General features: G+C 47.9%; 2 protein-coding genes across 2 annotated transcripts; both read right to left on the bottom strand.

The window, feature by feature from the left end:
- Positions 1-865: 865 nt before the first annotated feature.
- LOC136110863 (dynein axonemal heavy chain 9-like) lies at positions 866-6904 on the bottom strand. The gene is made up of 6 exons (XM_071817851.1): positions 6703-6904; positions 6260-6398; positions 4768-5055; positions 4082-4292; positions 1684-1811; positions 866-1205 (listed from the first exon to the last, which is right to left on the bottom strand). The coding sequence occupies exons 1-6, from the start codon at positions 6759-6761 to the stop codon at positions 1041-1043; spliced, it is 990 nt and encodes a 329-aa protein (XP_071673952.1). The 5' UTR covers positions 6762-6904; the 3' UTR covers positions 866-1040.
- A 1663-nt stretch (positions 6905-8567) lies between these two features.
- LOC139829570 (dynein axonemal heavy chain 9-like) lies at positions 8568-13901 on the bottom strand. The gene is made up of 4 exons (XM_071817745.1): positions 13773-13901; positions 13252-13678; positions 11034-11256; positions 8568-8768 (listed from the first exon to the last, which is right to left on the bottom strand). The coding sequence occupies exons 2-4, from the start codon at positions 13659-13661 to the stop codon at positions 8568-8570; spliced, it is 834 nt and encodes a 277-aa protein (XP_071673846.1). The 5' UTR covers positions 13662-13678; positions 13773-13901.
- Between the last annotated feature and the right edge of the window lie 535 nt (positions 13902-14436).

Genomic DNA, 14436 nt, shown 5'->3' with positions numbered 1-14436 from the left:
AAGAGATAGAGAGTTGATACAGGAAATACAATAAAAATCAAATCAAAATCAGATGAAAACCAGATCTGACCAACACGATACAGGCAGGAGCGTCACTTTGCCCACCTCGCCCTGCTGGTTCTCTGAGCTTAAGCCAATGATGCTCAGGGCTTCCAGGGGCAAGGAGGATCATGTGCAGCACAACCCAGCGCAGCACAGCTGGGCTGGACAGTGGCAGGTGTCCCCATGCCCTCACCACGGGTGACACAATCACTCATCAGATGGTACCTTGTTCTGAGGGTGTCCAGGCAAATGGGCAGGTACTTATCAAACAAAATGGTCAGGTTGGCTCTTTCGGACTGGATCTCTCGCCTGTCGATCCAGCTGCTCACTGGAGGATTCCAGCCCAGATCCGACGGGTTGATGTACAGGATCCCTTTAGGCCCAGGGTAAGAGAGAACATATAGTAAAGACATAGCAGAAACTGTTCCTTTCTTCCAGCAGAGTTTACCAGGTACTTTCACACAACTAAAACCCTATCAAATATGACGGGACGTCCCATTACCTGCCCCCTTTTCCTGCCCCACTGCAGAGTAGAAACATGAACAGTGAAGAAACTTCACCCTTGAAACCACGGCGCTTTTCATGACCTTGCCCTAAATTCAGAACATTGTCTTGTCTGAGCAGTTTCATTGCTCTGGGCCCCATTTCCCCATGTGTAAAACTAGGGGACACCTCCATTCCCTTCTCCCATACTTCATGCACTTCTTCAGAAGATCAAGAACTCTTTGAGACAGATACTGTCCTTCTCCTCATAAAGTCCATCCAAAGGGCTTTGCACAACAGGAGCACTCAGCAACGCTGAAGCCATGATCACCCACCAACAGTCAGAGTGCTCTGGGTAAATCTCCAGGATGATGACAGCTCCACATGTGCATTTGGGGTCAGGATCCTCAGTTTGTCTGTCAGAAACCTGCCCTGTCCACCCACGGCCGCTGTGATCTCAGGTTGGGTACTTGCAACAGGAGTCAAGTTGGCCAACAGAAGACTGGTTAATGGCACTAGATCCTCCTGGGTTCACGGCAAATCCCAGTGCGGAGCTCAGGCCAGGACTCACCCGCTCGGGACACGGTTGCTGGGGTGGCTGTGCGCAGGTGGCTGATCTCAAACACCAACCGCATCGTTGGGTTCAGAGGGATTCTCTCATTGCTCGCCAGGGTCAGCACCTGCATTGGGCAGACAGACAGACAGACAGAATGACATCTTCCCCAGGAACAGGAATGAAAAGCATTCAGCACTTTGCACTAAAAAGCTTGGTTGCTGCCAGCACAGTTCCTTGAGGGAATGCAGCTGATTTCCAGCAGGTAGTAGAACTGTCTTCCATGACTCAAAGGAACAGCACTCCCTTCGAGCGGCGGAAAAAGGTGTGGAATTATGACCCCATCCTATTTTTGAAGGGCCTGGAGTTACAATCAGGACATCTGTGATTATCCATGAGCCCAGTTCCAGGAAGGGAAATTACAATGAAACCATGATTTGAGCTATTTCCCCTCATGCACCATTTTCTATATGTGATATTGTTTGGTGTATCTGAAGAAACACAACCGCATTATTCTAGGAGGTGTTATTTCAGCATCTGCATTTTTAGGCTGAACCATGCCATGCAGTCAAAGAATATCTCCTTCTTTAACTTATATTCATTACCTCATTATCATCCATCACAGTATTAAGAGACTCAATCCACATTGGATCAATATCTCCATCTAGTACCATCCACTTGGGACCGTCATGCGTGATGTTGGCCAGCTCTCGCATGATTGATGAAAACAGGCCTGGGAGGGTGACAGGAAGATGGTGATGAACACTGAACTTGACACCTGCTCTAACGGTTTTCTCCAGCAACACAGTAAAAATTACTCTAATTAATGCTTTCCTCTCAAACATGCAAAACTCTATGTGCCTATACGTAAATATTACTATATCACAATACGGTTCTAGTTTGCTTTAAAGTGAAAAAAGGGTTATCAGTTATCACTACTGAAAATGATTGCAGACCTACGCACGAGCTTCATTCCCACCGAGAATCATAAGGGATAAGAAAAATGTAGAGTAGCTACTCAAAGGCAAAAGGCGGCATGAGTTATACAATGCAGAGAAAACCACCTGAATATGCCTAGGAAATCCTTATAAATATTTTTTTGTGGCTCAAAGTATATCAGGGCAATCAAGATGCATTAAACGCTGGGTCATGGCTTCAGTGAGACTGAGGGGAGAACAAGCACAGAATGACATTGAATGACAGAACAAAATGTTGGTAAAATCAAGGAGAGAGAGGATACAGAGTCTCAAGGGGAGTAAATAATGAATGTTAAGAAGACCACGAAGGCTGGGAATAGAGCAGCAGCACTGCAGAGCAAATGAAAACTCCACAAAACTATTGCTCTCCTCTACATGTGAAAATACCTCGGGAGATGCTGGTCTTCATGAGAAAACATCAGGCAAACATTAAAAAAAAGCCTCTCTTCCAGTGAATTGTGACAAGAACTCTTTTTTTTTTCTTTTTTTCTCCAGGACAAGCTATTTCTTTGTGATCCAGATCAGGAACAGCTAGTGGCACCATCTGACTGAAGACAAAGCTTGTGCTCAGCAAATGCAGAACGGCTCACCTGGAACAGGTGTGTGATCCCGAGACTGGGTCAACAAAAATAACGCTTCAGCGCCTCTGCCTCCAGCCAGTTCCTTACGTGTTGGACACGCGCCTTGGGAACCACTCCGACATTATTAGCATCAGAAACAGTTGCTGTCTCAGGGCATCAGGGCTTCCCTCGGATACACCGCGGCAGCGGGGAGAGGAAAGCGCCTCTGTCCCGACCTTGTGCATCCACAGCACACGGCTCTCTTGGGGTTTAAAAGAAGAGTTTTGTTCTGCAAAGAACACTTTTGGGATTCCCATATGGGACCTTTTACCACCTAACACGTAGGACCTTTTCAACTTCTGATAATGTGACAGGATAAAACTGGGGAGCGGAAAAGCAGGGGCTGATCTGTAAGGGAACAGGTCACCTCTTGCTAGGCTGTGGTGAAGATTGCCTTGCTGGTCTTTGACAACACGAAACAACATTTTCAGGAATGGTTACTGCAGAAAATATCTGCCTTGAAAGCTCAGGGAGGAGTGCCACTATTTCATTTAAACCATCGCAGGCCAGAAACCACTGGACAGTCACCTGTAAAATGTCCCTCCTGCTGTTCGGTGTCACCGCTGCCCTCGATCTGCAGCCACTGCTGCAGCCAGTCTGCACAGTTCAGGCTGTACCCTGCACGTCCCTCTGCCACTTTGATTTAGGCTCCCTAATTACAATTAGAAAGAAATTAACCTGGCATTGGAGCAAAGCAGGGGGTCGGGAAGGGTCCATGGCGGGGCCAGGGGAGGTGGGTGGCAGCTCATCTGCTGCTGTGGATGATTCATGGTAATGTCTTCCCTCACCTCCCCCACACCTCCCAAACCCGCCGCACACGTAAATCGAAGCTGCCTTTATGTATTAGTCACAACCCAACATTTCCACTCCAGATTTTCTGTAATCTTCCAGCAAGTTTGAAATGTTCCTCAGGAGTAAGCAGGATCAACAGCTTGGCAAACGCTGGTGTGCTACAGAGATCGGGCAGCCATACTGAGTGGAAAAACTGACGTTAAGGCTGCTGTGCGTGCTATCAGCAATGAAAACCTGGGGATGGGACATTTTTTGGGGTCCCAGTGCACACCACAGTGCAGGAGGGACATCTCTTCCATCACTGGTCCAGCCAACTCCCAAAAACTGCCTGCCCCACTTAGGAACTGGTAAGTGTTGGTATTAATGGGCATTAAAATTATTCTTAGGGCAATAGGATCAAGTAGGCTTATGCCATATTTCCCATTTGAAGATCAAAGAGCTAAAACATCCTGTGTATCCTTTCAACAACAAACTGTCATGTGGCTGTAGGCAGCAGACAAGCACCTGGGCTCTCAGACCTGCACATGAAGAACCAGTCACCCTGCTGCTGCTCGGGAAATTCATTAAAAATACCCGTCTTTATCTACATATTTCAGACATGAAATGACATTTACCGTCTTTCCATTCTCTTGTTGCTGGGTTAATGATGCCAAAGAGCTCGTCATTGGTGACTGCCTTGGGGTTGAGGTCTGTCCAGACAGGACGTCGCTTCATTATCTGGTAAGTCCTGTTCAGGGATCTCATCACCTGAGACTTGCCCGTGCCCGCGTTACCCACCACGAAGACAGAGTGCCGGACCGTCAGCAACTCCTCCAGCTGCACCACCTGAGAAAAACACTCCCAAATTTTAGACAAAGATGCCAAACTGAAGTTCAGGTCTATAAAATAGGTCCCACTGGGCCACCTCTTTAGAAAGACGTGACCCTGAGACACAAGCAGATTTGACAATTGAGTTTGGTCCAGCCACTCTAATCACAATGGGTGAAATCCTCAGCCTGCAGATAAACTTTCAGCGCTGTTTATACTTGACAACCACCACCTGATGAGGCCCTGCTCTCCAGGGGCTACACTTTCATGAGCCTACAAAAGTTGGCCCCTTTGGAAGCCCAGAGACTGATCCAGTGCTGACTTCAGGAGCAGGTGCAACTGCCTCAGACCCAGCACAGCTGACTGCCCTCCAGCGAGATCTGCCTGCAAGGACAATGCTGTGCAGAGCTCTCTTTGTAGAAGCAAAGCTGTTTGAGAAAACCCAAATGATTTGATGGCGATGTGGGTGTAGCAGAAGATCTCTTGGTCTTACTTTGAGCACAAAGTTGTCCTCAGCCTGCAGCCGGAGGTCCAGCACAGCCTGCCTCACAAACGACTCAAAATTCAGGTCACGCTTCCGAGGCACATCCAGTGCAGGGAATAGATCCCCAATCAGCCCCATAACCACCGGCACATCATCCGTCACAATCTTGGGGATGTTGAAGTCACGAAGAGAGCGCATCAGAACCTGGTCTTCGGGTCGCTCTGGGTCATCTCGCTTGAGGGAGCCAGCAACAACTAGCACTGACTTAATGGCACGCAAGCCCCAGTCGTAGTGATCCTACACCAGAGGAAGGAAAAAAAAGAGGCATGAGTTTATGCTTAGACAGTACCATGTAGGGTGAAGAACCACCATTCCCAAACTGCCAGACTAGTAAGCAATGAAAATACATCTAAATCTGTTATTTGCATTGTGGCCAGAGACCTTCTCCAGCCTGAGTGACCTGGTTTCCATCTCAGTAGGTGAGATTCCCGTCAGGGACAGTATTAAAGAGTCAAATAATTCAGCTGTTCAGACCATCACATGGGCTCACAGTTGGCAGTAAGACAGCAGCAGGATTTGCACTCCAGAGACCAAAGCAATTTGTTTCACCTAAATCATAAAGCACCTATAGCAAGGCCAGCCAGCCCCCTGCATCTGCAGGAGCCACCAAGGTGAAAGGCTTGTGAGTCCATTATGAGGCCCCAAAGACCCAAGTTTCTCCACCCTGCCCATCACAAGATGACAAGCCTGTTTGGTCTCAGAGGAGGTCCAGGAATAAGGGGTCAGTAAAGACACTGCTGAAAAAGTACCACAAAACGGCATGAGAAGAACTCTCAAGCCAACAAACAACTGTTCATATTTCTGTCCTGTTAACACCCTCCAGAGCACAGCTCGACAGCTGACTGCTCTGTGTGGGAGGCCATGGCTTCCACCAGGCCCCTCAAGGCACAGCACCAAGTTTCTGCGACAGAGCATATCCCACCCAGCCTCATGCTGGCACAGCCAAGATCAGGTTTGTATCATCAGGAATCCTGATTCAGGTCTCCTCTGGACCCAGCTTCGATCTACACAAATAATGACAAGGAAAAATCTGATTTGCTTTGCACTGACAGTAACTCTAACAAGACCTGGAACCAGCCTAAGGCTGAACTCAGAGAGGGACACCATAAACCCTTTGCAGGCAGGAGAATCAATAGGAAGAGACTGGAAAGCAAAAGGTCACTGAATACTACCCCAAACATGGTGTCATTTAAACTCACTGAAAGGTCTCCCATTAATGCAGCTGGTCAAATGCTTTTGTCCCTGCAGATGCTCCAGTAAAGCAGTCTGAAAATTTTATTGCTCCGATGATCACCAACCCTCTCCTCCCCCAGCAGCCAGTGCAAATGCAGCCATTAAATAAAAGCTGTGAAACGTTAGCCATGGAGCTGAGCAGCACAGTGCCATGTTTCTGCTGATTTTGGAGATTCATCATACCACTCAGCCACAGAACCAGGCTCACCTGCTTGGACAGGAGCTCTTTGCAGAGTTGGTAGAGAGTAATGAACTTCCTGGCTAACACCCGGGCCTCGATGAATCCCTCAGCCACCAACATAATTTCACAGATCAGCTCAAAGTCTGGCACAACCATCGCACACGGCCTAAAATGACAGGTGAGGAGGCATTGCAGAACAAGTATTTCTTGACTACAGGTCTTACAGGCAGCGCATTTGCAGCTTCATCTTCTAGGCCTTCTTTTACGAGCCAGGTCACCCTCTGCCTTCCCCACGACAAGGGACAGAGCTCCTTTGCCCTGCCTGTGCGTGCCCAGACCCAGGCCTGTTGTGCAAGGCTTAAACTACCTGCGAATGCCCTGTGCAAGTGAATTCCCCAAGGACATGAGGTCGAGCCTGGATGTTCCAAAAGACAGTTTCTGCCAGGTCACAAACCCTGACCTGGACTCACCTGAAGAGAGCTTTTAAATTCTCAGGTAGCTCTGTTCGCCCTGCGTAACCAGGGTTCATGGTGATGAAAACGCCTACTGATGGTACTAAGTTGATGTCTTCTCCAAGAAAATGGAAGGATTTCTTCTTCTCCCGTATTGCATCCTGCACGCTCTTCACCTAGAAATCAAGACAGTACTATAGTATCAGCGTTCACTTATGAAAAACACATCAGACAACGGTGCTTCCTTCGTTACTCTTGGCCTCGTGACAAATGGGGCTAATCACTGTTTTATTTTTTACCGGCAGCATAAAGCTTTATACACTGTTTGGAGTACATCAGCATGGCAATATCAATTTCCCATCTCAGTCAAACTCTGGCAAAGCAGAAAAAAGAGCTGAAGAGAGTGGAAAGTCAAAATGCAAAGGAGTTGCAAGACTTCACACCTTTGCTCCATGAGACAATGATGAACGTGGGTCAGGAAGAGCAACTCAGGAGCGGGAAATGTCCCCAGCACTGCCTGCATTCACCTTGGCTTTTGACATCACCTGTGGGACACTGCTCAGCACATCTCACAGCAAAAACACCACCAAAGGCTCCACCATCTCTGAACCAGCCAGCCCAGCAGAGGTCTGATGTGTGAGAGAGACACAGGGCAGTACAGGTATCCACAACACAGCCAACACCCAAACGCACTCCCCAAAGTCTATCACAATATGGGCCCATTATTCCCTTTACCCATCTCACCTCTCCCCACACAGCGTTGCTCTTCAGGACATCCCAAAACCCTCCTGTGCCTGCTCCGTTCCCTGACCAGGCCCAGAGAAGGGGTAGCACCTCCCAATAAGCTTGGCCTCAGCTCAGTTGTAAACTGACCACTTGATATCACTTTTAAAGATTTTGGGACATCAGATGTTTGATTTAAAACCAAAACCAGAAGGCAGAAGCTGTAAAACCTCTCCTAACACCTTCACTCACTAATATTATATTGTTTTTTATATTTGCCTGATTGCAGCTTTGTTCTGCTCATTCCTCTCCTTCCGAAGAGTTCACCTCTCTGCAAACAGCACCTCAGCGAGGGGCAAATCTCTCTCTATTCACCGCTCTAACCTCACTACTGTTTGCCATCTCAAAGTAAAGCAATTAATCGAATTTTTCCCTGTAAGGAACCATATCGACATCAGCTGCATGAGTAAGACAGCCAATTAAACATCGCCATGGTAACACTCCTAACAGCAGCCAGGAGACACCATGACGGAATGACGGCCGTGCCGCTTTCTTCAGCTGCCACGCTCCAGCCAGGAGCGAGGGAACCATCAGCAGTTGAGTCATTCCTGGGCTTCTTTTGTTCAGCTTCCCTTTTTATTTCAAGATCCTCAAAGACTTTTTTTCAATGACAACTTTAAACTAGGACCTGACGGAAGAGAAATTGAGAGGGAATGATACATAAACTCTTGTACCTGCCTGGGGCTTCTCTGGGATGCCACATAAGGTACCAATTATGAGTGAAACAGATGAGAAGAATGAGGAGTTCATGGAGGGGTTAAGAACAATGTCTTTGACCGAAACATTTACAGAAGTGTAGAAACTTCTGAGCTTTATATCTTTCTATAACACTGAGCCCAAAAGGGAGTCCAGGAACAATTCAGCACCTCAATCAGATATTAGGATCCTAAAACACGCACTCAGCTGACAGTTGGATCCTGAAGAACTTGGGCACTTTGGCACCTCAGTTTGAATCTCTTGCTAACACCTTAGAGTGTTTGCAGGGACAAAACACCCAGGGCATAACAGATACAACACCGTGAGCAGGTAGGAAATGTATGCAAGGGTTCAAGAACACATCCTCAGGACACTCCGAGATGATCCCATGAAGCTTTTCTTCCTCAGGGCTTCTCTGATGTTATAATTTCACTGTACCTGAACGGTGCTTCTTTCCGAAATCGCTCTCTGAACCTGTGTTGCTCAACATCAAACGCCGCACAGCTCTTGCGCACAACTGTCATTTCGTTCGCCTGCAGAGGAGCCACATGCTGCTTCACAGCTATCGCCAGCTTCTTTATATTGTTCCATTTTTCTGGCAGCTCCTGCAAGCAAAATTTAAATGACGGTAGGCAGTATTTGCTATTTGATATAAGATGTGACTGATCTGTTTATGGACAATCACAGAACAGGAAAAGCAACAGATTCCATGCCTAAAACTGCAAGGAAGTTTTGTTGTGATGCAAAAGCTAAACACAATTTGGGATAAAACTTATCAGTTATCCACAATTTTGAAGACGAATGAAGACTGAGACTTTAAAACTGACTGCTCTGATTGCAAAAACATGTTAAATAACTTCAGAAGAAGGGTCCCAGACCAGATCCTGGGCTCCCAGGATGGCTCGGTGGTTGAGAGAGCACAGTTCTCCTGACACCGAGCCCAGCGGGACCCAGAGCTGGCTGGAGGCAGGAGGGTGGGCTGAGGATGCAAGTTCATCAGATCGTCCGGCTTCCCAGAGCTAATTAAGAAACAGAGCCTGGGAAATTTCCAGCCAGCTCTTAGAGCAGAAGATATTATGCCAGAAGGACTTCTACAGAGCTTTCTGGGGCAAATCCCTCCAGCCTGCCTGTATAATATTAGTACTAAATCAGACAGTTTCTTTCTCAGGACTGCATCCAAGCTGCTGGTGCACAGCACTGCTAACAATCCACCCTTTGCACCTGGGATTTTATTTAGAAAGAGATTTGATTTCTTCTCTTCTCACCAGACTTCTCGAGCCAAATCCTCACCCCAGACAGTGACACCAGCCAGGGCTCTGCTGTCCTCAAGTCCCACAGCTTTGCTCTCCCACTTCCCCAGGTACTGTGCCAGCCTACAGGAAAGACTTTGGGCTTCTTTTCATCCCAGTGCACATAGTTGAGAAGACTAATGGAGATGCACCAACACTATGCAAAGAAGCGAAATAACCTGGAGGCAGCAGAGGCGGCCAGAGCAGGGCCAGTCCCTCCTGAGGGGTCTCTTTCTGGCACTTCATGTTCCAGTCTCTGTAGAAATCACTATCCATGACCATAGCAGGGCACACATGGAGCTGCTTCCTTGTCCTTCTCATACAAACTATCAGCTCCAGCCCATCCATCTTCATGGCCATGGAGGGAGCGGTACCTGGAGGAACTTACTTTGGTTTTCCTACTGTGTACAGCAGTGAATGAATTATTCAACTATGTGTTGCTGTCACTTGCCAGAAAGAACGAAACTGTTTTGTTATCTCCTACATCTGAATGGCTGCCCTGCATACCTCATTTCTTCTGTCAGAAAAATAGATCAGTTGTTCAAATCTACACGCACAAACAGGCACCAAGCAAGCAGCTCTTGGGCAGAGGAATCAGCAGAGCTGGGTTCCCCATAGCACCATTTTTTATGCTGAACTGAAGCTGCTGTAGCAGCCAAAACATTCATTTAATGCAGCTCTTCTGTTTTTCAGGGTGTCTGTAGGAATCCAGTTATCTTTAGGACCCTTACCCGTGTCAGATTTGGTGATACAACCATCCGTGGATCACGGCTGCACCAGCAGAAAACTGGGGGATTGCTAAACCCCGCTCAGGTCCCATCCAAGCCTGCAGCAGAGGGAGGAACTTCTCCCCAAAAAGCTCTGCCTTAAACCTGGTGTCCTACACAGAGCCCTCTGCACACAACGCCCCGTGACTAAGGGGTATCCATCAGTACGCAGCCACACGCTCCTCCACCGTAACATGGTGACTGCTGCCAGTTCCCCAAGGCTGGCTGGGCATCCCACAGGCTTTTCCAACCTTCACCTCATGGTCCCCTGGCCAGAAATGAGAAGAATTCCCCAAAGAAAAATTGATTCATCAGGGCCAGATGTGGAAAGGTGCTGAAATACTTTCATAACGTGCTCCCAGTGATGTCCTTTGGGTCAAGCAGATTGGGTGTTATAGACCTAGTGGAGGACTGAAGTCCTATGAGAAGGCGACTCCTCTGCCAACATTATCCTTCCCATCTCCACAGTTGCCAAGAACTGGCTTATTTAAAAATCATTATAATTCAAACTAATTAACAGATGTATTTGAAAATGCATTAATTTTTTTCAAGAGTAATCGCTGAGAGTTGGAGCAGGCAATTCTATGTTTTTCATACATAACAAAAGGCTTAATCTCTGCTTTAAAAGAAAAACCTCAATATAACTCCAAAATTTAGAGCTATTAAGGCACATCCCACAATAGTAAAATACTATCCACTGAGGCCCTCTAATGACAGGGAGTGGGGCTTTAAATATTCCTGCAATGCTCTTAAGCTCATACTCTGACGCTGGCTACTTGGCAAACCGCCGTGTCCACCGCAGCTTTTCACCCACCTCCAGTTGCTTATAGACTTCCTCCGGCAGCTCTTGCTCATACGTCTTCAGCAGTTCGACGGTTTGCTTCAGGGGCTCGAACATGGCATCGGTGACACTGTGCCTTTCCTTAACGGCCAGGAGATGCCCCATGATCTCCACCAAACCATCATAATCGCCTTTTTCAACCTTTTTGCTCAAACCTTTGTCAGCAGTTTTTATGAACTCGTCCAGGTCAGACAAGCTGTAGAACACAAAACAGGAAAGCACCAAATGAGAGCAGTTCCTACCGGAATCATCCAGGCAGCTGGACTGGCACGGAGAGGGAAAGGCCTGGCTAACTCTGCCCATCACATGGCAACATGCTGAGGGCATCAGAACCACAGTTCATGCTCACAGGGATCCATAGATGTGGTACAGCTTCCTGTGAGGAACGGATAAATGGGTTGGGACTTCCCAGGTTGGAGAAAAGGCATTTGAGGAGCACAAGTCTTACGAGGAGCAGCTGAGGGAGCTGGGGCTGTTCAGCCTGGAGAACAGGAGATGAGGGGAGACCTGATCTCTGCAACTGTCTGAAAGGAGGTTGGAGCATGGAGGGGGTTGGTCTCTTCTCTCAGGTAGCAAGTGATAAGATAAAATGGCCTCAAATTTCTCCAGGGGAGGTTCAGATTGGGTATTAGGAAAAAAATTATTCACAGAAATGGCTGTCGGGCCTTGGAACAGGCTGCCCTGGGCAGTGGTGGAGTCACCATCCCTGGAGGGGTTGGATAGACATATAGATGAGGTTCTCAGGGACATGGGGTAGCGCCAGAGTTAGGTTATGGTTGGACTCTGTGATCTTGATGGTCTCTTCCAACCAAACAGATTCTATGACTCTATCCTATGATTCTATAAGGGAGACCTGTGAGCTCGGGTCTGTGGTCTGAAGAGAGTGAATGTGAAAGGACAGTTTTCATGTCATCTCTTCCAATACAAGAATTCAACAAATGAACCTGGTAGGTTGTAAAGCTACAACAAACAGGGATTCTTCTTCGCACGCTGCCTTATTTCAGAGGGTAAGTCTCTGCTGCAGAAGGATGCAGATGTTAAAAATTCACAGCGGTTCAGAAAAGCAACCGAACATTTGTGGGAGAAAAAAAAATCCATCCAGGTCTTTAGATACAAAGGTACAACCCATGACTCTCAAAGTCCTCAGGTATGAATGGTTAGAGACAAGGAGACTATTTGGGGGAAGTTTCCCTACCTGCTTCTTGATCTCACCAGCTGCTGGACACTGTTAGCAGAGCTTGATGGGCTCCTGGATCTTTGGTCCTTTCCATTCTTCCCTTCTCAAAACGCTTACTTTTGAAGTGCCCGCTTAAATTCTGTGGATGCTGCTGGACCAAAACAGAGCCCTAAACACTTCACCTATTAAAGACTAAACTGCTGAGTCAGGAGCTCTTAATAAGAACTCCTAAATGCCTGTTCTAACCTATGCAAAAACCTCTTTGCACAGGAATCATCGTGCTGAAAAGAACACAAGAGATCACAGCAGCCACCACACGCAGCAGCCTTCACTAGTACATATGTCTGTAAATATTTCTTCGTAAGCATCCAAGCCCTGTGGCATCCTTCAGCTGCTTCTACTCAAATAAATCACCTAACACATCATCCTGCAGAGACCAGGCGGCTGAGCAGCTATTCAGAGCAGGGAACACATGTTAATGCAAAACTTACATCCAAAGCTCCTCCTTTTTGTAACCTTGAAACTGCCTCCCCATGACTGCTCATGCCAGGCAACCCCAATTACTTTTTTTTACAAAGAGTGCACTCAAAAGAGCACTGCATTTAGAAACGGAGCAAGTATCTCATGGCATTAATGCAGCTTTACTGATGGCAAATTCAACAAAATAAGCATAGAGCCCTAGAAGAGATTAGATTAGTTGGACCAGGATGAACAGACAAACAGACACCCTGTCCAACACCACACAGTAGGTCGTAGGAGCATCAGCTCGCAGGATGTCGATGGTACCGAGTTCGTGGAACTGTTTGCACTTTACACACTCAGCTGGACCAGCTGCTCCCAGCAGAGACGAGGGGATGAAAGTTAGCAGAGATGCGATGGAGCTGGCAGGGGGTGTGTGCCCCCTCCTCTTGCTCCTGTATTAGCCTTTTGCTTATCAGTGTGAAATGATAAAGCCCAGCCAACACAAGAGAAACCCACTTTGGTTCTGGGAAGAAGAGGTAGAACGGTTCCTACCTGTGCATGACGTGGTCCATGAGATGCTGCTTGAACACCAAGCTCCACCGTTTAATCACATTCAGCAGAGACGCTTTGAAAGGCCGAGCATCAACTTTCATCCAACTCTGGAAAATGCTGATGGGCTCGATGCGATTCACCTCCTCATAGATCTTCTCGTAGGAGTCAATCTGCTCTCGGAACTGCTGCAGCGTGGGAGGTGACTCAGGGACCCCGTTCTCTGCATGGGCCTCGATTTCTGCCGCAGTGAGAATGTGCCCGTAGAGGAGGAACTGGCGGAAGAACTCCTTTCTGTCCTCCCCGTACAGGTAGGAGTAGTGGTCGAAGGCACTGCGGTAATCACAGCAGGCCGCCATCACGGCCTGCACACGCCCCATCAGCTCATGGCGCATGTCGGCCAGGTCAGCCATGTTACCTCCATGTCAGCCTGGAGAGAAGAGGAGAGGAGCTCGCAGTGATGCGGGGGCAGCGTGGCACCTCCTCACTGCCACACAGCGTGAGGGAGCTCCACAGCCACGGACCTGGTAGTGGAGGAAGCCGCTGTGCTCAGCCAGCCTGGGCACCAGCGATGAGATCCGGTAGATGTCGTTGAGAAGACCTTCCACCACGTCGTAGAAGCCATCGTTTGTGCCAGGGTCCAAGGAGGGTTGAAATATCAAATCTGGGATCACCAAATCCAGCTGCACCTCAAACAGGGGAGGAAGCCCTGCCTTGGGATCTGGTAGGGAAGAACAGAGGTGCCAGGTTATTTTTGAAGGGGAGAAAAGTGATCTAGAGCCACCACTAACATCCCACCACAAGACACACACATGCCCCACAGGGACACCAGGCAGGTGGGACACCCACTCGCTGGGTCCAGTGACATTGTGTCTGCATACAACGCAGAGGGGAGGCTGCCAAACCAGCTGGTGTTCTGGTACCCACAGGAGATACTGGAGAACAGATGAGACACAAGTGATTTAAGGACCGGAAAAACGCTGTGGAGGGAAGCCTTAAAGAGACCAGGCTCTTCAGCTAATCAAAAGGGAGTCTGAGAGCTGAACAATTACAGCGCATAAGTACTTAAAGAGGAGAAAAACAACAGGAACCAAGAGGCTCTTTAATTTAGTGGAGAAAGGCATGAAAAAATAAAACACCATCTGGTTTCACAAATGTGAAATTATGTGCTTGTTTTTAACAAGATGG

This window comes from Patagioenas fasciata, chromosome 21 (genome assembly GCF_037038585.1).
Source record: "Patagioenas fasciata isolate bPatFas1 chromosome 21, bPatFas1.hap1, whole genome shotgun sequence".
NCBI classification, from domain to species: domain Eukaryota; kingdom Metazoa; phylum Chordata; class Aves; order Columbiformes; family Columbidae; genus Patagioenas; species Patagioenas fasciata.
The sequence above is the reverse complement of the archived record's forward strand: the minus strand, read 5'-3'. Positions and strand labels throughout refer to the sequence as shown.